Source organism: Haliaeetus albicilla, chromosome 22, assembly GCF_947461875.1.
Source record: "Haliaeetus albicilla chromosome 22, bHalAlb1.1, whole genome shotgun sequence".
Classification (NCBI taxonomy): Eukaryota; Metazoa; Chordata; class Aves; order Accipitriformes; family Accipitridae; genus Haliaeetus; species Haliaeetus albicilla.
This window is the reverse complement of record NC_091504.1, coordinates 25,046,659-25,068,754: the sequence shown is the minus strand read 5'-3', so window position 1 is coordinate 25,068,754 and position 22,096 is coordinate 25,046,659. Positions and strand designations below refer to the sequence as shown.

Sequence of the window (22,096 nt, the reverse complement as noted above, 5' to 3'; positions counted from 1 at the left end):
CGTGGGCTGGGATTTGCCTCTTTGAGTAAGAGTACAGCACAGAGCAGAATGCAATAATCCTTTCACAAACTGTTTCATAGAGGGTTTTGCTTCGTTCCTGTGCCTTATATTGGGCAGGGTATAAATTAAAGTGAGAAAGTGTCCGCTGTGTGGCTGTTAAAATCTCTGGGGAGAGAACACCCTGTGTGCGTGTCACAGCTTGTTTTTCAAATTTCTTGAGCTAAGCTCTGCTGCACCAGAAGCCAGCTAGCAGGCTATTCTGTGAGGAGCGCTGCCAGCTCTCCAGTGTCTGTTTGCAGAAGCAGAACTGGTGGGTTGACCGTTTCAACATGGTTCCTGTTCTCGTCAGAGCTGCAGCACAGGACGCTGCGGACTTGCCTTCTCGGTTTTGCTGTTGTAAAGCAGTGACCATGATGGTGGTTCGACTCTCGCTGGCTGCAGCCTTCAGGTGTGTATTTGTCCAGAGTTTGAGTTCACGTCCCACAGAAGCAGCGTGCTGGGATGAGATGGTGATCTTCTAGCGAAATAGCTCATGTTTGACTTGCAGAAGGAAAGAGGCTGAGTGGGGAGAGGGATTGCTAGTACTTTGATGATGAGAAATTCCGGGATGAACTGCCCTCTTGGCCGAGTTTGATCAGTCCTGGGCCATGCTTGATGTGAAAATGTCTAAAAGCTGTATTTTCCCTTGATAGACACCATGTGAAGGAATTCTCTTGAGCTTTTCCTTGCCTCCATTCAGGTTACGTCTGGCTGGCAGGTCTCAAAAACACAAAGCTCTCTCAGGGGCTCCCGGACTGTGGAGAAAAACCACGGTCTGGCGACCTGGGAACGCTGTTCCCCGCGGGGTGTTTCTCATCACGGGACATGGGTGTTGGCATGAGCGCAGCTCAGGTTATGGTGATGACTTTGTAGCAGAGATCCTTTTTCCCCGGGGTCTGAAGGAAGCGAGGTCTGTAGGTGGAACACAAGCGTGTCTGTGCAGCCAAGGCTTGCAGGGCAGCAGTCTGCAGGATAAACAGTTGGCTGCAGCCCACAGAGCTCAGGCAGCACAAAGTTCACGTTGAAATGTAGAAATAACTGATGACAAGGGCAGGCTGCCACTTTTCTCTATTCATTGTGTCTCTTAATGAGACTTACCCAGTCCTGCTATTAGGGCCTGCCAGCAGGGAGGACCAACACAAAGCCCCCGATTGTCATCCACCTGCCCCCCGCCAGCCGGCTCGCAAGGTGAGCAGGAAGAGCGGTTTTATGCACTGATAGCATCGCTCAGCAGACCTGGGTTTTACCCCCCTTTCCTTTCTCCCCTCCCCAGGTGGCAACTCTACGGTTTCACCCTCCCTGTAGATCTGAGTTGAGGAACTCCTGGCTGGGAAGCCCTTTGGCCAAGACAGACACGTATTTACGTTTCGCGGATGCACGCTTAGGTTTCCCAGGTGTGCCTGGAGTTGGGGATGATGCACAGTCTGTGTGTTGTCAGGAGGCAGAGCTGCAGGAGCGAGCTCCTCATCTGAAGTGGAGGATGGAGGGTAGGACTGGCACCGGCGATGCTGTCTCTGCAGTGAGTATCCCTGGTCCCTCAGGTATCACAGAGAGAGTCCCCGCTCTGTGCTTGCTTGATTCCTCTTTGGAAGGGGCTGAGCTCCTGCTGTTCCCATGGGTCCTGGTAAGATTTTGTTCATGCCCAACCTCAGCACCCCACAGTTCAGCTCCTTGTAAGGCAGCTGACTCTGTCACCTGGATTTTCTTGTAAGTGCCCGGACTTACACGGCATAAACCAGTCATGTAACAAGGCAGGTCAGGTTAGAGGTGCCAAAGAACCCCTGCTTGCGTGCTGCAGAGCTGCTCGGGATGCATGTGCATGTGTGAACTGCGGCCTGCCGAGGGACAGGAGTCACTGGATTTCTTTATTTGCACCTTTCCCACCCAAGGGAATTTTGTTAGCTATAGAAAACTTGCCCATTACTGTAGGGCTTGGGCTCTATTGCGTTTGAATTGAGAAGCGTTCAGCTTTGCACAGTTTTAATTTCATTAAGACTCACTGCTTTTCTGGTGGAATATATCTGGACGTTACCTATTACCGAAAAAGATCAGTAACTGACCCAGAGGCTTGAAGAGCCCCTTCCTTGTGTGGCTGTAGCAAATCTAACCATGGGCATTTATTGAATTTCTTTATGTGCTTTAGAGGATTGAGAAACAGATTAGGTTTCTTAAGTGTGGGCTGTACAGTTGAGATTATTGAAAGTGCATTCTTTCCGGTTTGTAAAAATAATTTTATATGCCATTAAGTTAAATTTAATTGTTTCAATATAAGAATTAAAGTAAGTTTTATTAGAGCCACTAGAAGTGCCACACAACTACCAAGCTTTTTTGCTTCAAGTAACAGCTTGGTCTGCGTGGAGAACAACTCATCAGGAAAATAAAAAACCACGAAATGCACGTTGGGGCAAGGAAGCAGGATCACTCTGCATGGGATCTGTTTCGAATGCTGATGGTTCTCCTGGGGATTTCTGCTATAAAACAAAATAATTTAATTTGTTGCTAAATCACAGCAGCAGCAGCAGCCCCTGTTTGTGGAAAGCTTCCTGCTGCAGCCATTCCTCAGTGGGTCTGCAGCATTTGCGTGCTTCCCTGGCTGCAGGAGGAAAGTGCTCAACTGTGGGAGTGCTGGTTACCAGGATGTCGGATCTGAAACTCCAGCACTGTGGGATAAAAGCAACATTATTCCGGGGCTGCTGCGATGTTCTGGCAGTTCTACACTCAAACACCAGCAGTTTGCACGATGATTTGAGTCACAAGCGGGAAGTACATTTCATGGTGAAGAAGAATAACCAGCAGAAGGGTTGATTTTCACTCCTGTTCTTTCCTTTTTTTGCCTTGGTTCCCAGGACAGGAGGGCCGCAGCACACTTCACAACTCCATCCAGGACGTTCTGGATCATCTTGTCCATTGCCTTGTTTTTTGCAGTAGTTGGCATCAGCGTCGTGGGGGTTCTCAGCTTCTCCCCCAGCTCTGCCCAGGTAAGGGATCCCGATCGAGCAGGAAGCCGCCTCCTGCCCGCAGCCCTTATTTTTGTTAGAAACACTTGTTGGGAGAGATGAATGAGCTGGGATCAGGGCTGGGTTTGGGCGATTCCAGTCTCTGGAAGATGCAGGCAGCCTGCAGGCAGAAGGGCAGGAGGGTGCTGGCAGCGCTGCAGGCAGCGAGCTGAGCAGCGCCTGTCTCACCCCTGCAACGCGCCTGCCAGAAACCGTTGCTTAAATTAGAGGAGCTTCAGTGCATTGCTTGTAAATATAGCCACAAGCTGGTATTTTGCTAAGCAGGCACGTTCCAACATGTGGCTGTGGCCTCTGAGGCAAGGAGGGGGAGCCCGTTTGATGCCAGCAAGCTGTGCTGGCTGGAGAGGCAGATCCCAGCCTCCCCCTGCACGTGGCTGCGGCAGAGGCTGGCAAGACCCCTGGCCCTTCCTCCAGCACCCTGCTGCCAGGCAGGGTGGGTGCCTTCGGCGTGAGGGGCACTGGCACGTCTCCCCCAGCCCCGTGTGATGGAGAGCGGTTTGCTTCATGGATCTGCTCCCCTCCCTTGGGTCAGAGCTTGCTTCTCTCTGTTGCTAAGTAATTCAGGCAAGCCGGCGAAGGGTCCAGGTGGGGATGTCGGCGGGGAGACGCTGCCTGCGAGCACTGAACAGCTGATGGTTGGTGCTGCCCTCCTTCTCTTTGTGCCCAGGCTGGCTCGCAGCTCGTCCGGCTAACGCTCCAGGGCCAGCAAGACCCCCTGAGGAACCAGACAGCCTTGGTGGACAAGTCCAGGAGCACCGTGACCTACTACGTAACCTCGCAGAGTAACCACACCAGTGTGGTGCTGTATGACAGCAGGAACGTAAGTGTGTTGGGATAATTACCTGCCTCGCTAGCGTGGAAGTGAGCAGAGGAGCCCAGGCTGCTAAGAGAAGAGCTGCTGGGGTGGGAGCGGGAGGTGCAGGCCAGGAAAAACATCAACCAGCTACTGTTTGGTGCCTTTCTCTGCACCTTTAGTTAGGAAAGAGAACGCAGGGCAAAAGGAGGAATGTCCATTTTTATGGCTCTTAAGACAGCTGCGGGTGCATGCCACTGCCTGCTGTAAGGGGACATGATCTGTCTCACAGGGCTATGTGTGCTACAAGCCCATGGAGCAGCATACGTGCTACCTGAGGAGGATGGACACCTGGGACGTCCAGACCCTACAGACATCTCTCAACACGTCTGAGCAGAGAGTGAGCAGCTGCTGCGGCTGTTCCCTGGGGCGGCTGAGCGGACGGGGGTGATGAATTGGGCTTTGCACAGAGTACCGGCTCACTGAAGGCCCTTTTCTGCATGGATTTGTGTTCGCAGTGGTGACTCTTGCACACCAGCATCCCAAGTGTGGCTAAATGAGAGCACAGGCTCTCCCAGCCGGGGGTAGCAGCGGCAGCCCCCTGTTCTGTGTGATTCTGCTTGGAGAAGGGCTGGGTTGGTGTCTTGCATAGGAACAGAACTCTGCCTTGCAGCGCTGGGCTCAGCATGCGAGCTCAGAGCAGCAACTCCCGGTTTTACCAATATCCTATCTTCTGTAGGAAACATCAGAGTTATCAGAGTTGCAGGTCGGGGAAGGGGGCTGTGTCCCACAGAGGTGAAAAGCAGGGCTCTCGCAGGACCCGCTCCCACTGGATTCTGTTACTTGCTCAAAATTCTGGGGAACAAAAAACAAAGGGGGTTTGTTAGCAATTCACAGGGGAAAAAGTTGGAGTAAATCATCCATACAGACCCTCTGAACAAAACGTTAATGGATGCGTGGGCACGGGGCAGATTCTGTTTCAAGAAGACAGAAGGCCCCATTTTTTGTGCCCCTGCCATCTGCTCTCCATTTCCTTGGGGGCTCCTGGGGGGGCTCCTTGTCCCTCGCCTGCCGCTCCCACCCAGCCGGGAAGCGATGGGCAGGATTTAACCCAGAGGAGCGTAGGAACACGGCACCCATGAGAGCAGGCTACCAAAGGGGATGCAAGAAGAAAGCATCTGCCCGGCTCTGAGGCTCCTTAATGGAAGTAAAAGAATTGGTGGTGCCAGGGCTGCCAGCAGCCCACTCGCCCATCAAATGGGACGCGGCGCTGAGGAGCCCCAGCTCAGCCTTGTCCCGTCCCAGGCACCACAGGGCTGAAGGACACCGATTTGCATCACACCCGGTGCTGGGGACTCTGCTGCTGAGTGTGGAGAGGGGACAGGGCTGCCGTGGGTCACCGCGGCTGGGATGCAGCCGAAACCTGGGGGTGCCAGTGGTACCAGGTAGGCAGACGCAGGTCAGACCAATGCTCCTCTGCCAGCGGGCTGTGGCTGTTGTGATACCTGGCACAACGGGGTGTTTTAGCTCCAGGTCCGCGGACAAAGCAGCCCAGCAAAGGGCCTGGGAGGAACTGCGTCCCCCGCTTCCCAAGCTGCAGGGCTAGCGAGGGGCCACAGGCTGTCCCTGCTCCAGCCTCACCCCTGGGAGGCTGCTCCGGCCAGGGCGAGCATCCCGGTAGCCTGGTGGGATGGGGCAGCTGTCGGGAGAAACCTGCCCTTACTGCTGGGGTAGGGAGTGCTCCCTGCGTGCCTTGAGAGCGAGAGCAGTTCTGCGGGGCTGGAGGGCAACGCCAGGAGGGGCAAAATTAACAGGGATGTTTCTTTCAGGCTGATCAGCTGCTACATCAGAATAACGAGACCGAGTACTACCGGGAGTTCCTGGGCATTCTGGCGGGGGAACAGGTGGACCCCAAAAGCCTGGGGGAAGCTGTCCAGACCCTGTGTGAACAGACATCCATCTTCTGGGTCAGGAGAGGGGAAGGTGAGTTGTATGTGTCCCTTTGCAGAAGAGGGAAGCACGATTGTTTCTAGTACCCCTAAGAGGAGCAGGCTCTGCTGCACAAAAGCTGATGTACATCCCGGGACGGGCTGCCGAGGCCCAGGACAGGGACAGGTGACCTCTGGTTCAGTACCAAACCGTTGCTCGGCCATCACCAAGCACTGGCTCGTACCCACAACCTGCAGTGAACCACGGTGCTGGCTGGGAAAGGCTCCGAGCCCCCTTCCCCAGGCAGCGCAGCGCAGCCTGCTTGCATGGCACAACCACAACACAGAGCAGTCCCCTGCGATGCTGTTGGCTTGTTACCTTCATGTTTGCCAAAAGCAGCCTGCCAAGCTCTAATTCTGTTCTTACTCCAGCTTTAATGAGAAAGGTCATTCCCTGAGGCTTTCCACTTGTTTGGCTCCCCAGGGACTAGTATCTGCAGGACTGAAAAAGCAATCATCTCACCTGCTTTTGTCCTTGCTCATTTGGCAGGTCCAGGGAAGCAGCGGCTGATCTACCTGTGCATTGACATCTGTTTTCCAAGCAACATTTGTGTGTCTATCTGCTTCTATTACCTCCCTGAGTAAGTCCTGCAGCTGCGGATGCCCTCTCACTGCTCTAAATACTTGAACTGGAGTCCTGAAAAGCCTCTGATTTCAACAAGGAAGGTAATATCTACAATATCCCCCAAAAGCTTCCTGCTGATTTCATGCTGCGGTTCAGGAGAGTTTAGAAAAATAACAGGACTCTGCTCAGCACTGTCAGTACAGACATTTTATTTGCAGCTGTGCTCCAGGGCTGCATCTTGTACGTAGGTATTAGGAGATACGGGCCTAGAGGAACCATGTGGAATAGCTAGTGTTTTAAGACTACATGCCCTGTTCAACACAAGGTCATTAAATTTTTGGGGGGTGGCTGGCTTTATAAGAGTGCAGCTCTCCAAGCAAGTCTGTGAAATATGCTTTGAATAAAGGGATTGCAAAACAAGAAAACAGCTGCCTTTCCTGTCTTTGCTCAGCCTCTTCCATCATTTAAAAAAGCTGATTTATTTTTTTTTTTCCACTCTGGGGTACAAGAACATCACAAAGCTGTCAGCAGCTGACGCCACAAGGATTCCTCCAGCTGAACTGTACCCAGCTTCCCTCTGTGGGACCGTGGCTCCCCCTCCCATTCCCTTTTGTCCACACAGCCTCCCTTAGAGGCCACACACGTTTCGGTAATGATCTGCTCAGAGCTGAAGCCTGGTCTCACTCCAAGCAGATGCAGTTGCTTCTGCAAGAGACCGAGTCCTCTCCATCAGAGGAGGGGATGGTTACAAGTGTGTGTCTTGGGCTCCAGGGAGGGTGCTTGCCACTGTAAGACAAGGGAAAACAAGCAGAGGTCCTTTCCTTCCCACACATGACCATTATCCCAACACACTGTCGTTGAAAGCAAGGCAGACTACTGCTTTCTGGTGGCCGCTGTATTCCCTCTTGATCTCTCCTGTCTCCACACACCAAAGTCTGGCCAGGTTGTCAGAGGAGGCTGAAACAAAGTGAAAAGAGGAGTGGGATATACTGCATCACACTTTAAACTTTTTTTTTCTTTATTATTATTATAAGGAAGACTTTCCTCTTGCTTCATTCAACACAGTTGTTAGAGCTGTTCATGACAGGTAAGAGAGCTGTGCAGAGCAAGAAGCTTAGCGTGTTCCTGTATTACGTGGGGTTTTAATTACTTTGGAGAGAAGTTACTGTGGAAATTACAACATGTATATTTTGAAAGGACTGTCATGCTGCGTACTGCAAGCAGCATTGCTACCAGGTGAAATAAACTGCACACATGAAGATCATCTCTCCAGTTTAAACAGATGCCCTACTGCAGCACAGGCAAAAAGCTTAAGGGAGTTAGTAGACTGCATTGTGGGTGTGAGGCTGGGTGCTCTCACCTCACATACACTGGTGCACAAGGGTTGGCAATATCCCAGCTAGAGAAACTGGTAAGTCTTGTGCTAGTGCAGGGCCCTGCTGCTGGGGGCCTGGCATAGTCCAAATCAAGCGGTGGGCCAAGGGCAGGGGCAGGATTGCAGCAGTGCCTCACCTGTGACGATGTACTGGGAGTCCCCGGAGAATGCGCAGTCCCACATCCAGCCCCGAGACGTTTCTCCTGGGTTATTGCTCTTAATGCTCAGCTCTGTCATCAGAGAGAAGTTTGAAGTCCTCCAGATCTTACACGTCTGATCTGCAGAACACGTAGCTAAGAGCCTGCAAGGAAGAGACATGCGAGGGCAACCTCATCAGTCACGCTGTGCGCTTAAGGGGCTCTCATTAATGTGGGCCTGGAACGGTAATGAACTGGAGACCTGCGTTCATCTGCTTTATGAGATTCAAGCCAAACAGACTTGGTGAAGGAGGACACCAAGTCCGCCACTGCTCCTGGAGATCAGCAATTCAATCCCAGCTGTAAGAACAGCTCACAGCTGCAAAGCTGGCTGAGAGCATGAGGCTGGGATGCCACTGAGAGCAATCCAGTGCCGGCATGTCCCGTGCCTCCGGTCCCGCTCCTCCCCAGGGGACCTGCAGGGCAGTGTGAAGCCAGCATCAGCCAACAGCTGGAGGCACAACTGGCCTCTGCCTGCCCAGAAAGGATCATCTGTTCCCATCGCAGATAGGCGAGGGGCTGGCATGCACTCACGTGGAGTCGGGGCTGAACTTGCACTGGAGGGCGTAGCGGTTGTGCGCAGGGATCTTGGTCTTGGGGATCAGCTGGGTCACCTCCTCTCCAATGCCACCCGTCAGGTTCCACACGTAGCAATTTCCCTGTGGTGAGACAGGGGAATCTGTGGCCGGGCTGGTGGTCACTCACCCAAAAGCAGCCTGGATTTTCCACACCCGACCACAGCACAGCAAAGTCGGTACGTGCAGACCGGCTGCCTCTGCCCATGGGAGGCACAGCCCAGCAGCTGCCGGAGCACCGTAAATCCCATCCCACGTTCGAGGCTGTCAGAGCTCACCGAGCTGTTAACGGCCGCCATGTAACTGGCATCAGGGTCAATGTGAACCGAATTCACAGAAACTTCAGGCTCTGGAATCAGCTGCTCGTTGTGGTCAGTCTTCAGGTCCCAGATGTGAATGGCACCACTCTGATCACCCACAATTAGCTCTGCCTGCAAGAAAACAGCAGCCTCGTCTGAGGAGAACCCCGCAAGCTGATGCCCAGCCCATGCCCGTGTAGCACCACATGGCACCTTGCTCTGGATTTAAGCATCAGGGTCCTGTTCTGCCTAATTATTCCCCAGCACAGGGCTGTTTCAGAGCTCCAGGGGCCTGTTGACTGCCCCTGTGCGCTGAGAGCAAGCACAGTACTCATCTCACGTTACACTCTGCAAAAAGGCTGTTTACCTTTACAGAAGTGTTTGCTAATTTTATAAACCCCAGAGCAGACAGCGTCTGCCTGATTTCCAGAACTGTTGCATGGCTACAGCTCCAAACAACATCCACAGAAGCCAAATGATTTTCAGCATGTCTGAGAAGCAGGCATTAAGATGCAAGTTGGCCAGTGAACAACTGAAGCACTCAAGAGTGTACTGATACCTGAAAAACACAAGCCTAAATGGTTTTTTTTTTTCTCTCTCTCCCCTTCTCAGGGGAAGGACAAGAGCCAGCTGAAGGTCAGGAGTTCTGGCTCCGATCCCATGCTCAGACCAGAAGACAATGCTGGCGGCTCTCCACTAAAACCAGGGCTTTTATCGACAGTCTTGCGCTGTCCATAATTTTAGCAGAATCCCTAGAGGAGATCAGGTCATCAGGCGCAGCTAATCTTGTACCTGTGAGCAAAAGCTTGTTTCTGAGGAAGACAATCATCGCTCGATATATTTAGCTGACTGCACAGTGCAGAAGCATCTTCTGGACACCTCAATCCTTAGCCCCCTCTTAGCAGGTGTTAAGTGCAATTGCTAAAGTTGTCACGGCTTTACCCAGGCCATGAGAAATCTCTCTCGGATAACTAGATCAGCATCACTGCAGCAGGGAATTGCAGAGCGATGAAGCTATCTGAATAAATACTGCCACCTTTGGACTAATTAACTGCGTTCCGCTCACAAACCAACACTTCTCCTGCAGCACAGCAGCACGTTGGCTAGTGATTATTTGACATGTAAGATCTATGTACAACAATAATATTTGTTTTAACATGATGCATTCTCACAGCACCAGCACTATAGGTGCATCAGCAGTATTTGGATAAAGTGTGTTCCAAATAACTGATCTCGAATCTGGTCCAAAATTCCAGGCCTGCAAAATTAAACCTTTGCAAAATCAAATGCAAAGAAACGTTTCTACTACTCAGCTTTTTAAAAAGGTTTGCGCTGCCATGTCTGCAAACAAACCCTGCAGCACTGTGAATATAAAATGGACCAGACAGGTTATTAACACTGCAATGATATGTATTGATTTTCACCGCCGTCCCCTCTAATGCACCGCACTCCCTTTTAGCTTCGTTTCTCAAACCCCAGCCATCCCTCTGTTTTATCGACAGCTTCTGAACCAACTGGTGAATCTCCAACAAATCTGACCAAGGTCCTGAAGGTAATGGGGGCCACAGGCCCAGAGATGCTTTTTCTTGGCAGTGGTGCCACTCTCAAGATTCCCAGCCCACCCCATGCCACCAGTTGCACTCCCATCACATTCCACCACATCCCCTTGGTTATGTTCTTGGGATACAGACGGCCCCAAAGGAGTATTTCCTCCTATGGGATGAGAGGCCCAGCACAGCCGCTATGCTGTCCCTTTGCAACAGCCACCAGGTAATTAGCACAACTGTGCTGGCTGGCAAATGAGCTCAGCGGACAAAGCCCCCAGGCTGCGGCATGGACACCTGCTGCAGGCACAATGTGAGCCTGCGGTACCTGCTCTCCCCCAGCACCACTGTTCGGGGAGGTCTGCTCCACCGCACAAAGCAGCGTTGGCTTTCCTGGGGCAGACGGAGGGACCATGCGTCTGTCATGCCGGCTCCCGTGTTGCGTGGGCTCTGTTCTCCCACTGACCCAAAGCTCCCGGCACCAGCAGCTCAGCAAGGGACAAGGCAGATGGGCAGCCTGGATGCGGGAAGCCAGCTGCTGCTTATCCAGCAATGCCACCAAGAACTTGTGGGTCTGTGCCACCAGGAAGGCCGCCCTCCCCAGCCAGCCCCCAGATTTTTTGCCGCGTCCGCCAGTATAAAACTCCGCAGCCCCTCAGGTTTACCCGGAGGAGCCACAGCAAAGCACGAGCTGGGAAATCACGGAGAGGCCAGTGCTCACCTGGTTGGGGTGCAGGCAGACACAGTTAATAGGAGCGTTCACCTGGAAAATCCGCTGGCACTGGAGGTTACGAGACCTGCAACAGAACAGTGAGGAAGCAGCGCGTTTAAGAGCGTGCAATCTCTCTCTGGGGTGCTGCCAGAGGCGGGTTGGGGGGGTCACACCGCCGCCTCTGCCCACCTCAGGTCCCAAATCCTGGCCATGCAGTCCTCCCCGCCCGTGTACATCCACCGCCCGTCCTCGTGGAAGCCCACGGAGGTGATGTTCTTGCTGACGCCGTCGTAGTTAATGACGGGGTTGGGGTTGTTGGAGTTGAGGTCGTACATGCGGATGTGCTGGTAGCCTGCAACAACGACCGGGCAGGGGATGACCGACGTTCCCCCGACCCGTGCCCGGGGCGGCGGCGGGGGGGGGGATCGGGTGGGCTCACCTGCGGCAGCGATCATGCTGCGGTCCGGCGTGATCTCCAGGGCGTTCACCTGCTGCAGGCTCCCGTTAAGGTCGGTAAGAAGAAGCCGGGACCCGAGCGGTGAGACCGAGCGCTCCCAGACGCGGGGCGTGACACCGAGCGATCGGTGTCCGGGGGTCGGCGGGGGCGGCCCCGGCCCTGAAGGATACGGAGTCCTGGTGCTGGACGGTGCGGGTGCAGATGCCGCTGTGCGCCTGCCAGAACCGCACCGTGTGGTCGTAGCCGGCCGTGGCCAAAATAACGGGGTCGCTGCCCACCGTGCCCTGAGCGGCGTTCATGGTTCCGCCACCGGCGCCCGCTCAGGGACCCGGTCCCGGACCCGGCCCACGCGTGGGTCCGCGCTTGCGCTTCCCACCCCCTCCGCCCCTGCCCGTGCTGCGGCGCGGGGGAGCTCGGAGCCCGCCCCAATTCTCCCCCCCCCCCCCCCCCCGCGCTCTCTCCCGGTACCGGCAGCCGGTGCCGGCGCGGATCCCGCCCGGCACAAGGGGGGGGGGGGGGGGCACGATTCGCTCTGCGCATGCGCCAGGCAGCCGCGGGCCGCTCTCTGCGCATGCGCGCTGCCCTCCGCCTTAGCGCGCAGCCTCTCGGGGCGTCCTCCGTGGGGGAGGGAGGGGAGGAAGGCGCATGCGCAAGAGCCGCGGCGGCGGGCGATACTAACGTGCGGGGCGCGGAGGGGGGTGGGGTGAGACCACGGGGCACGTCGTGGGGGGAGAGGAGAGGGGGGAAGCGGGAGCTCGTTCCCAGCGGCGCCGCCAGGGGGCGCTGCGCTGAGGGGCGGCTGTGCAGCGCCGAGCACCGCGGGGCGGGGGCGGGCACCGGGAACACCGGGCACACCGGGCACACGCCGGGCACGGCTGGCTGGGCCCGCCGGGGCATCCGCGGTGCGGTCCCGGGGTCGAGAATACCCTCTGGGCCCGCGGCAGCCCCGGAGCAGAGCGGGCGAGCGGCGGGTCCGCGGTGTTCCGGTGTTCGCCGCCGTGCCCGTATCGCACCGGGGAGTGGGGCACGGTCCCCGCCCTGCCGGTGCCGCCCCGCCTGTACACGGTGGGTAGCGGGAGCCGGAGCATCCCCTCCTCGCTTGTCCCTCGGCTTCGGTCCCGCAGCCGCCGTGGCACCGGAGCCGCCCGGGCCCTTTAAGAACGGCGGCGGCTGCGGTCCGTGCCCGCGCTTGCGCCCGCTCCCGGCGGTGCCCGCGGCGGCCCCCGTACCTGCCGGTAAGGGCCGGGGGAGCCGGGGATGCTCGGGGCCGCGGGGGGGGGGATCGGGGATGCAGGGGTGGCCGGGATGCCCGGTGCCGCGGGGATGCCCGGTGCCGTAGGGATGATGCCCGGGGGGATGGAGGGATGCCCGGTGCCGCAGTGGGGACCGGTGCGGCAGAGATGCCCAGCGGAGCCTGGAGGGGATGCCCAAAGGGTACCTGGGGGTGTAGGGGGACGTGGGGTGCCCCAGGCTTGCGGGGTGCGGGTGGTGGTGGGCTGGGTGGGGTGTGGAAAGGGCCCCCCCCTGCCCAGGGGCTGCCCCGTGTGTGCCCCAGCGACCCGCGGGGGGGGGACAGGGGCCGTTTCTCCCCAGGCGAACAGCCCCCTCCTGCTGCCGTGGGGGCTGTAGCCTCACGGGGGGGGGGGGTGGTCCTCAATCTCCCCACGCAGGAGCCCCCGGGGCTGCAGTGCCGTGGTCTCTGGCGAGGGGCAGCTCACGCCGGGGGGGGGAGACCCAGGCTGGGTGCGAGGGACCTGGCTGGCCTCGGCTGGGCTGACCGAGGAAGGCTCTGGAAGCGTGTGAGCGTGCACACGTGCGTGTAAGCGTGCACATGAGTGTGCACGGAGCAGCGTCACTCTTCCCACGGCCGCGCTGTCGTGCGCACCGACAGGAGCGAGGGTTTGGCATGGCAACGGCTGGGGAACACCGGGTTGCATCCAAACCCTGCAGCAGCAACCAAAACCCTCACTACGGGCCCGCGGGCTACAGTGGCACCTGCCACCCTGGGGGCACTCGGCTCCGTCCTCCCCACGGCCCCGCTCTCTCCAGGCTCAGGTTTGGGTTTGCTTCCATTCTCCTCTCCTCCAGGCTCGGGAAGGTAAGCGGGGAGCTGGGCTGGTTTTGGGGAGCTGGGCGTGTTTCAGGGAGCTGGGAGCAAAACCCACGTGAGCTGTGCGGAAGCAGGGAGGGGGGGGAGGGTCCAGCCCCCTCCTCACCCCATGGCTGCTGAGAGCGTTGAGCCAGGCTGGCCGGTTGCAAGGAGCTGCAGGCTCTTCCGAGCTTCCCAGGGACCATGCCAGCACCATCACCAAAGGGCTGGCAGAGGAAGATGTCATGTTAATAAATATAGCGGGTGCTAGCGGCAAGATGCCGGGTTAGAGGGGCGGCATCAATCAGCTGAGCCCTCGCTGCAAAGGGATCTCCCGTCAGCACAGGGGCACAGAGTCGTGGCTGCCCCCCGTCACCCCTTGCTGCTGCACCCCACCACTGGCGTGCACCCAGCCCACCTGCCCTTGCCTGGGCCATGCCAGGGAGGCTCAACTCTGGGAAACCTGTTCTCTATTTAAATAAGATAACATATATTAAAACCGCCAAATCTTGGCGAGCTGACAGCGTCTGTCTAAATATTTATCCCTCTTCCGATCAGGCGCTGTGTTCCCATGACAGCATGATTAGCACTTTGCATATTTATGGCCTTTCTGGGTGCTGGGCTCCCCCTGCTTGCCTGCCCCATGCCCGGGGGGGGTCATGGAGCCCCCCCTGTCTTCCCACCCACCCGGCAGAGGTGAGCCCTGGGCCAGCAGCTGTCCCTGCCTGGCATATCCCTGCTGGGCTGTGCTGGAGCTGCCAGGAGCATCCAGGGCCAGGCAGGATGGAAATGCAGCAGAGACGGGCAGGGCAGGGAGCAGGTGCTGCGTTTGTCCCCCACAGCACAGGAGGTGCAGCACTGAGGATGCGGCATCTTGTCCACCCAGAGACATGAGCACAGGGGACAGCGTGGGCATGACCTGCCCCAAAAGCAGGGTCCTGCTCTGCCTCCTGTGCACGAGCACCAGGGGACTGGGTACCCGTGGGTGCCGGGCGATGGGGATGGAGCAGGGATGCTCCGGCTCCCTCCTGCACGGTGCTGCCCTGCCCCACGATGTGGCCTCGCTGGGACTTCATGCTCTGGGGACACCACATCCTGCCCTGGCTCTGCAGGACGTGCCAAGGGTCCCGGCTGCCGCATCGCCCCTGCGCCCCATGGCAGCGTGCGGGAGGATCGTGTCAGGAGGGATTAGGGCTGTGTCTAGAAAAAGGGCTAATTCAGAGCCAGAGGCACAGGGTGGCTCAGCGCGGCTCTTCCCCTGGTGCCACTGCTCTGGCAACACAAACAAAACCCTCACAATCAGCTGAGCCGCTTGTGCACCAGCAGCCGCCAAAATCTGCTTTCCAGTTCCCAAATGTGGCAATGCTGAATTTAACCCCAAACTTTGGCACATTTAGGTGGCATCTCACTGAAAGGGCTGGTGGCAGCTGCCCTGGTCCTGACAGCAGCTGGGGGTGTTGATACGCTACCTCATCCCTGCCTCACCACACACGCTCGGGTTGGTAAAAAAGGAGAAAAAAGGGCAGAAATGGTGCTAGCGCTTCTCGTGTACAGCTTCCAAAAGGATTCGTGCTGCCTCCTGCCTGTTGTGCTGTGGGCACCGTGGGAGACGTGCCACCCGCAGCAGGGTAGCTCTGGGCTCCTGGGGTGGGAGCAGGCGTCACTGCGGGTCCCTTGTCACCTGGGAGCAGTGCTGCGGGCGAGGAGGAGCCCCGAGGGGGCTGCAGGAGCAGGGGACACAGAGTGTGCTTGGTGTTCCCCCCGCCGTGGTGCTTTCCCAGGGGGTTGTGTTAGGGCTGCAGAGGTGGGTGGCTCCCTGGGGCTCGTGGGAGCGATGCCCCCAGTCACAGCAGTGCCCCCGGTCACGACGGTGCCCCCAGTGCTGCGCTCGCCGGGGTCTGGCCTGGCTGAGCATCTCCTGCTGCAGCTGCGGTGCTGGCTGCATGGAATGCTGCATGGAACGCTGCATGGTGTTGGGGCTGGTGATGCGCCAGCTGGTATAAAACTCTGCACAATCCCTCGAGCTGTGGCCGTGGGGGGGGGCTGGGGAAGGGGCACCTGCTGCCTCCTGCTCCACAGAGACTGCCTTTGGCTTGGGCTCACTGTCATCTAAATTGGTAGATCCCCGTCTCAGGAGTTCTCAAAATTGGTTTAGGAAAAGAAGACTTTAAATGAATTTTATTAATCTTAATTGTGACAACTCTTTGACACGAGCTCTTCCCTGCACCCCGCATGGCCTGTCCTACATGTCCCATGAGGGATCAAACATCGGTTTAACCAGACCAGCCTCCCCCCGCATGGCGCGGTGCGGCGTCTCACCGCCCCCCGGCAGCGGCAGCACCAGCAATCCTGCTCTCGTCCCTCCTCCCCTCTGTGGGGAAAGCGGCAGCTCTTCTCACCAGGCTCAGACCCCAGGCAGCCGCACTCCACTGTGCTCCTGCCCTGGTTGTTTTCCATCGGTCGAAGCAGCTTGTGCCCCTTCCCCTCCACGGTGCCGGGTGGGACTCCCCTCCCCGGGGCAGATGCTGCGGGCTGCGCATAGCAAGCGTGTGCCCATCCCTGCAGGTGCTGGGGGGGCCGGGCTGTTGCCTTCACCCCAGCGGTGCCTGTGGCCGTGCCGGTGCCCGTCCCCAGGGCAGCATTGCCCATTGCCAGCATGTGCCCGGGTGGTCCCCAGTCACCTCTCCTCTGTCCGCAGGGGCATTGCCTCCCATGCCTGGCCCCGTGATGCCACCTCACCCACCTGCCCAGTGACACAGCCCTTGTCTTGGAGGTGACCCAGCGGCTCGAGGGGAGCCCCCGACAGGGACCTGCCCCTGCAGCCACCGCCTTGTTTGCTCCTGCACTGGCGGAGCCCGAGGAGGCTGTGCCATTGCAGGCAGAGGCAAAGGCAGGTCTGGCCACTAGCCCCTGGGCTTGGGCACATGAGGTAGGAGGGACACGGGGTACCGCTGTGCATGTCCCCAGTGGGGACCAGGGTGGCGGGAGGGATCTCCCCCCTGTCCCCTTTCTATGGGTCTCGAGCTGCCCTGGTCAGGGGAGCAGGGCATGGTATGTGGGGTTGCACGGGGTCGCCTGTGCTCTGTGTCCCTCGGGGGGTGCTGCCACACAGCCGGACCCCTGTGCGTGCCCCATAGAGATGGCCTTCCAGCGGAGCCACAGGCTGAACCTGCTGCGCCTCGTCGTGCTGCTCCTCGTGGCCTTGGCCGGCATCAAGTTCCTCTTCCGCGACAGGTGAGGTGACAGTGGGACCCCAGGCCTGGGTGGGGGCCCCTACGGGGTTGGGGTCTGCGGGGAGCCCCTGGGTTGTGCCCGTGCAGGGGTCTGGTGCTGGGGGGGCAGCTGGTGCCCCACGGCACCCCCAGCCCTGCTCCGCTGTCTGCAGCTTTACCCTGGAGCTGCACAAGCACATCAGCAAGGACAGTGGCTTCTGGGGGGACGTGGGTGATACTGGCCAGGACACTGGCCTCCAGAGCCAGGCTCTGGAGCTCTCCGCGGCAAAGATAACGGCCCCGAGGCAAGAGCCTGGGCAGCAGGTCCCCAGGGATGTCAGCGCCACCGAGATGAGGCTGGTCCACCTGGACCTCAAGGGAGCTGCGCCCAGGGTCTCCTACCTGGAGCAGGTGAGGATGCCCAGGGACAGGGAGGAGGTGCCGGGGAGGGATGCGCCGAGGGGGCAGAGGCAGAGCAAGGCTCGACCTGCCGGCTGTCCCCGCCGTCCCCCGGGGGACTGTGCCGTCCCCGCCGGCTGAGCCTGCCCTGCCTGCTCTGCAGGTGTTCCCCCTCCTGTCCCAGCTGGGAGCCAACGGCATCCTCATCGAGTACGAGGACATGTTCCCCTTCAAGGGGGAGCTGGAAATCCTCAAGTCCCCATACGCTTACAGGTGAGCCGGGGCTGTGTGCTGAGCTGGCTGGGGGGCTGCCGGCTTGGTGCAGCCCCGGCAGGTCCCGGTGTGCCGGGGGCTGGGTGTAATCCGTCTGGACCTGTGCCCACGATAACCACGATCGGAGTGCCAGGCTGTGCCTCTGGCAGACCAGTTTCCTGCCCCGCTGGGTCAATATTTGTGTCCCCATAGTAAAGTCCACACAGGCGTGGGGCAGCTGGGGCCACTTGGGCAGGTGCCGGAGGAAGAGGAGGGAGTGCCCTCACGTTCTGCCCTCTACCCCGGCATCCCCTGGTGAGCCTGTCCCTGCCCTCCCAGTGAGGATGACATCGAGCGGATCCAGCAGCTGGCAGAGCTCCACAAGCTGGAGGTGGTTCCCCTGGTGCAGACCTTTGGGCACGTGGAGGTAAGGGGGTCCTGGTCCCACTTCTCATCCCACAGCACGGGGGGGTTCCCCCTGGAAACCCCTCCTGACACCTCTTCCCACACAGTTCATCCTCAAGCATGAGAAGTACCAGCACCTGCGGGAGGTCGAGCGCTTCCCCAACAGCTTCAACCCCCACGTCCCCGACACCCTGGCCCTGCTCAAGAGCATCTTGTCGCAGGTGATTGAGAAGCACAGGCGCTCCACCTGGATCCACATCGGCGCGGACGAGGTGGGCAATGAGCCGTGCAGGGACCCCAGCCTTCACCCTGGGCACCAGGTGTGCTCCCAGGGGTGCTGAGCCTCCCCCTTCACTCCCCCCAAATCCAGGTCTTCCATCTCGGGGAGGGGATGGACTCCAAGAACTGGATGAGCCGCAACAAGGGTGACACGGGGACCATGTACCTGAAGCACATCAAGGAGGTGCTGGGCTTCATCACCACGCAGTACTGGGGGCTGCGGGTGCTCATGTGGGACGACATGCTGAGGAAGATCAGCGTGGGAGCCCTGCAGGGTGAGAGGATGGGGACGGCAGCGGTGGCACCCAAGCTGGGGGTCTCAGCAGTGCCCGTCCGCGTGGCTGCCCTGGCAGGCATCATGCCCAGTGCCCGGCAGGAGCCCATGCCTGGCCCTGTGGGGACACGGGTCTCGGGGGAGCATGAGGACCCCCAGGCATCCTCCTGCCGCTGGCACTGGTGCCCACGTCCCCATCCCTGCTCCCCCAACAGAGTCTGGGATAGCAAAGCATGTCTCACCCATGGTGTGGTTCTACGCACCCGACTTTGAGACAGAGCAGATCGGTAAGGCAGCATGCCGGGCTCCCTGGGGCTGGCAGGGGGGGAACACCCCCCTTCTGAGCCCCCCCCCAGCCTCCCAGGGACAGTGGCACTGGTGGTTCATGCCAGTCCGCTGCAGGGCCGTTCCTCGCCAAGTACGCGGAGAGCGGCTTCGAGGCGGTGTGGTTCGCCAGCGCCTTCAAGGGCACGACAGGACCGGCGCAGACCTGGCCCCCCCTGAGCTACCACCTGAAAAACCACCTGAGCTGGCTGAAGGTGATGCAGGCCCTGCCACAACTGGCCCCGCTGCGCTTCCAGGGCATCGTCCTCACCGGCTGGCAGAGGTGAGGGGCGGCGGGACCCCCACCCTCCCTGGTGCCTTGCGCAGCCCCGCCGGTGGCAGTGCAGGAGGCAATGGAATGGCTGGCGCCCCTCTCCGCAGATACGATCACTACTCGGTGCTCTGCGAGCTGCTGCCCGTCGGCATCCCCTCCCTGGCAGTCTGCCTGCAGACCCTGGTGAACGGTGAGCCATCGCCCTGCTGCCAGCACCGGACCAGCCGCCGCGGCTGGGCTCATCCCCCATCTCCCTAACCCGCAGGCAGCCGCTGCCTGCGAGACCCCATCCTGCAGGCAGGGAGGGATGCTGGGAGGGAGGTGGGAGGCAGGGGAAGGAGAGCTTCAGCTCCCCCAGTTTTGGCCTCGAGTGCCTGATGGTGGGGTGGCCTGGGCCCTTCTGCCCCTCTCCTCGTGCTCTCCAGGGGGCTTCACGGAAGAGACGAAGAGGAAGGTCCTGGACACGCTGGGCTTCCAGAGCATGCAGCTGGAGCAGAGCACGTGGTGCGTGGCACAGCCTGGCTGTGGTGGGGGGCAGCCACAGTGCTGCTGCCCTGGTTCTATCCAGAAGGGATGCACTGGAGGGGAGCGGGGAGTTGGCTACACAAATGCCCCAGTCCTAGACCCCCCTGGGGCGAGGGTAGATGCCCTCCAGCCACGCAAGGTGCTGGGGTTCACCCAGTCTGGAGCCCCAGCATGGCCAGCGCACCCCACGTGTTGGGCTCTCACCTCCTCCTCCCTTTCCCCAGCGAGGGCAGGGGAGCGTTCCCCGGCGCGGAGATCTACCACATGGTCGAGCAGGTTAACGGCCACCTGAAGGAGAGCATCCTTAAGGCTCTGGAGGAGGAGAGGTAATGGGCAGCGGGGTCGGCCTCCTCTAGCCACGGGGCCAGAGCACAAGAGGTTTTTTTGCATGGGAGGGGACCTGCCCAGCGTGCAGCTCCCTGTCCCTGGGTGCCCCCCGCGCCCCCCACTCCCCTCGTGCCTCCCCAGCGCCATCAAGGGCTGGTTCAGCCCTTATCACCGGAAGCGCCAGTTCGGCAACCCCCGCAACATGGAGAGCTTCGGCAGCAAGGTGCTGAAGTACGTGGTGCTGGGGGCCGGGAACATCCCCCCCCGGGCGCCTGTGGGGGTCTGGGAGGGGTCCCAGGCTCAGCTCTGGGGTCCCTCGCAGGAGGGAGCTGGACCCCCTGCTCTCCCCCTGCCAGGCTCCACGAGGACTGGGAGAGCTTCGTCCGTGACCTGCGCGCCCACCTGGAGAGGGTCTACTTCCCTGACATGGTGGAGGAGTGGATGGAGGAGAACATCAACCCCTACCTGGACCAGCTGCGGGACCTGGTGCGCGACTACCGAGCCATCATCCGCCTCAACGCCAGGCCCAAGGCGACGTAGGGGCCGCGGCCCACCCCCCCCAGCTCCCTCTGCCCCCCTAGGGTGGGCTTCGGGTGCTGCCGTCGCATGTCTGTCTGCTGGTGACCGCATTGCTGCCGTTGGTTTGTACTGTACAGAGCTCCTGCACATCCCACTTCCACAATAAAGTATTTTCGTAGATGCTGCTGGGTGCTGGAGGGGGCCGCAGCTCTGCCCCCCCCTTGCAGGCGAGGGGGAACTAGGGCTGGGGTCTGCCCTGCGACAGCTCCTGGGCCCCTTGCTCCTTCTCCGCTGGAGCTGGAGGGTTTGGCAGCCACAGGGCAGAGCCGTGACGGAGGGCAGGGAGAGGGCAGCCGATGCCCCACGGGGACACTTGTGTGCCTTGAGGGCGGCCATGCCCTCCCTGCAGGACGGGGTCCAGCTCGGCGCGGGTGCTGGGTGCTGCACGCCACCGGGCGAGGGCTGGCACCCGGGATGGGGCAGCGCACAGGGGGACGTGCGGGGACCCTGCCAGGCTCCCACCAGCACCCACTCCCCAACCTCGTGTCCGCTTTCAGCAGCAGCTGCCAACGTGAGCCCCTGATGGCTGGCGGGGGGGGGCGAGCGTGGTGCTGGCTTCCTGCGCCTCCAAACTCTGCTTTCATCTCTTCCTTCCTCTCCGTTAATCTAGCGCCCAGGAGGCCCATCCTGCCTCCCGCACCCAGGCAGGGGCCTCCGCCACGCTCCTCGCCTGCGGCCGTTGGAAAGGCAGCCCACGGCGGGGGGACGCGGGGGGGACCCCTCCGCGGGGCGAGCCCTCCTGCTACCGGTGGTGCCTCCGGCTCCTGCAAGTTGAGGATTTCCATGTGTCTGCTCCTCTGCGGTGCCCGTCCCTGCGGCGGGGGGAGGTCAAACCAACCCCCCCACCACCCCCATGCCCGCAGCTCTGCCCGTTCAGGGTGCCGGTTTCGGCTCAGCCTGTGCAGGGCAGCAACACGGACATTTCACTGCTCATTTTTCTGCTCTGCAAAGACCAACCCGACTTGGCAAGGGCCCGGAGGGAGCAGCAGAAACGCGAGGCGGTCTGGAGCTCCTTCTGCAAAAGCCTGGCTCAGCCAGGGGAGGAGGGACGGCAGCTGTACGCCCCACTCAGCCCCACACAGCCCGGCCACCCTGTGTCGTGGCTCGGTCACAAAGGTCCCAGTGCCCAGTGAGGCCATCGGGGCGGGGGCTGCCCCATCCCGTGTCTGTGCTGGGTCCCTGGGTGCTGGTGCTGGGTGCGGGAGCCCGGCAGGAGAGAGCTGTGGGGCACAAAGGGACCTTTGTTGAGGAGCTTCATTTGTTATCAAGTGGTGGCAGATGTGAGGGAAGCCCCCCGACCTGCCTGGGCCCCCCGGGTGCGTGCGGAGCCCCAGCCCCCAGCCCAGGGAGACCCGCAGCGGCTCAGGCCCCCCATGCAGCCGCACACCGCCAGGCTGTGGGATTAGAGGGCAGATTAGACGGCGTTTTGCGCCGGCAACCCAAATGTCCTGGATTGGAAAGTGGGGGTGGGGAGAGGAGACAGACCCTGCCATCCCTGAGGGGGGGTCAGCCTGAAGCTGGGGGCTGCAGAGGGAGTTGGGGGCTGCGGAAGGCATCCTTGGGCTCCAGCTCAGGAGGCATGGGCCAGCACAAGGT

General features: G+C 59.8%; 4 protein-coding genes across 8 annotated transcripts; 2 read left to right on the top strand and 2 right to left on the bottom strand.

The window, feature by feature from the left end:
* Positions 1-20: 20 nt before the first annotated feature.
* On the top strand, positions 21-6,551 carry BRICD5 (BRICHOS domain containing 5). The gene is made up of 6 exons (XM_069810533.1): positions 21-1,558; positions 2,886-3,017; positions 3,724-3,876; positions 4,142-4,249; positions 5,679-5,832; positions 6,328-6,551. Exons 1-6 carry the CDS (start codon positions 1,520-1,522, stop codon positions 6,420-6,422), a joined length of 681 nt encoding a protein of 226 aa, XP_069666634.1. The 5' UTR covers positions 21-1,519; the 3' UTR covers positions 6,423-6,551.
* A 43-nt stretch (positions 6,552-6,594) lies between these two features.
* On the bottom strand, positions 6,595-12,036 carry MLST8 (MTOR associated protein, LST8 homolog). 2 transcript variants are annotated; one of them, XM_069810530.1, is made up of 8 exons: positions 11,732-12,024; positions 11,544-11,595; positions 11,294-11,456; positions 11,114-11,189; positions 8,828-8,980; positions 8,509-8,633; positions 7,915-8,078; positions 6,595-7,359 (listed from the first exon to the last, which is right to left on the bottom strand). In XM_069810530.1, the coding sequence occupies exons 1-8, from the start codon at positions 11,858-11,860 to the stop codon at positions 7,241-7,243; spliced, it is 981 nt and encodes a 326-aa protein (XP_069666631.1). In that variant the 5' UTR covers positions 11,861-12,024; the 3' UTR covers positions 6,595-7,240. The 2 variants fall into 2 exon arrangements, with proteins under 2 accessions (XP_069666631.1, XP_069666630.1); XM_069810529.1 differs by having other exon boundaries at positions 11,294-11,595; positions 11,732-12,036.
* LOC138690384 (MAPK-interacting and spindle-stabilizing protein-like) lies at positions 11,882-16,107 on the bottom strand. Its single transcript, XM_069809336.1, has 4 exons — positions 16,050-16,107; positions 13,197-13,350; positions 12,241-12,999; positions 11,882-11,957 (listed from the first exon to the last, which is right to left on the bottom strand). The coding sequence occupies exons 1-4, from the start codon at positions 16,105-16,107 to the stop codon at positions 11,882-11,884; spliced, it is 1,047 nt and encodes a 348-aa protein (XP_069665437.1).
* LOC138690580 (hexosaminidase D-like) lies at positions 12,396-20,620 on the top strand. 4 transcript variants are annotated; one of them, XM_069810521.1, is made up of 15 exons: positions 12,396-12,796; positions 16,349-16,579; positions 16,788-16,884; positions 17,036-17,273; positions 17,425-17,534; positions 17,853-17,940; positions 18,026-18,190; positions 18,289-18,472; positions 18,687-18,758; positions 18,874-19,078; positions 19,177-19,259; positions 19,495-19,573; positions 19,819-19,920; positions 20,063-20,152; positions 20,278-20,620. In XM_069810521.1, exons 3-15 carry the CDS (start codon positions 16,790-16,792, stop codon positions 20,459-20,461), a joined length of 1,695 nt encoding a protein of 564 aa, XP_069666622.1. In that variant the 5' UTR covers positions 12,396-12,796; positions 16,349-16,579; positions 16,788-16,789; the 3' UTR covers positions 20,462-20,620. The 4 variants fall into 4 exon arrangements, with proteins under 4 accessions (XP_069666622.1, XP_069666624.1, XP_069666626.1 ...); XM_069810523.1 differs by having other exon boundaries at positions 15,048-16,579; XM_069810525.1 differs by lacking the exon at positions 12,396-12,796 and adding an exon at positions 13,494-13,659.
* The last annotated feature ends 1,476 nt before the right edge of the window (positions 20,621-22,096 follow it).

Excerpts from the sequence above, each read along its gene's own strand:
- BRICD5 (XM_069810533.1), top strand. The coding sequence starts at position 1,520 with ATGGAGGGTAGGACTGGCACCGGCGATGCTGTCTCTGCA. Across the intron at positions 1,559-2,885 it reads CCGGCGATGCTGTCTCTGCA|GACAGGAGGGCCGCAGCACA; the intron begins GTGAGTATCCCT and ends CTTGGTTCCCAG. Across the intron at positions 4,250-5,678 it reads TCAACACGTCTGAGCAGAGA|GCTGATCAGCTGCTACATCA; the intron begins GTGAGCAGCTGC and ends TGTTTCTTTCAG.
- MLST8 (XM_069810529.1), bottom strand. The coding sequence starts at position 11,860 with ATGAACGCCGCTCAGGGCACGGTGGGCAGCGACCCCGTTATTTTGGCC. Across the intron at positions 11,190-11,293 it reads GCCAGGATTTGGGACCTGAG|GTCTCGTAACCTCCAGTGCC; the intron begins GTGGGCAGAGGC and ends GTTCTGTTGCAG. Across the intron at positions 7,360-7,914 it reads CTCCCAGTACATCGTCACAG|CCTCCTCTGACAACCTGGCC; the intron begins GTGAGGCACTGC and ends ACTTTGTTTCAG.
- LOC138690384 (XM_069809336.1), bottom strand. The coding sequence starts at position 16,107 with ATGGAAAACAACCAGGGCAGGAGCACAGTGGAGTGCGGCTGCCTGGGG. Across the intron at positions 13,351-16,049 it reads CTGCCTGGGGTCTGAGCCTG|AGCCTTCCTCGGTCAGCCCA; the intron begins GTGAGAAGAGCT and ends ACACGCTTCCAG. Across the intron at positions 11,958-12,240 it reads CCCCCCTCCGCGCCCCGCAC|CACGGGCAGGGGCGGAGGGG; the intron begins GTTAGTATCGCC and ends CCCGCGCCGCAG.
- LOC138690580 (XM_069810521.1), top strand. The coding sequence starts at position 16,790 with ATGGCCTTCCAGCGGAGCCACAGGCTGAACCTGCTGCGCCTCGTCGTG. Across the intron at positions 18,759-18,873 it reads CTTTGAGACAGAGCAGATCG|GGCCGTTCCTCGCCAAGTAC; the intron begins GTAAGGCAGCAT and ends AGTCCGCTGCAG. Across the intron at positions 19,079-19,176 it reads GTCCTCACCGGCTGGCAGAG|ATACGATCACTACTCGGTGC; the intron begins GTGAGGGGCGGC and ends CCCTCTCCGCAG.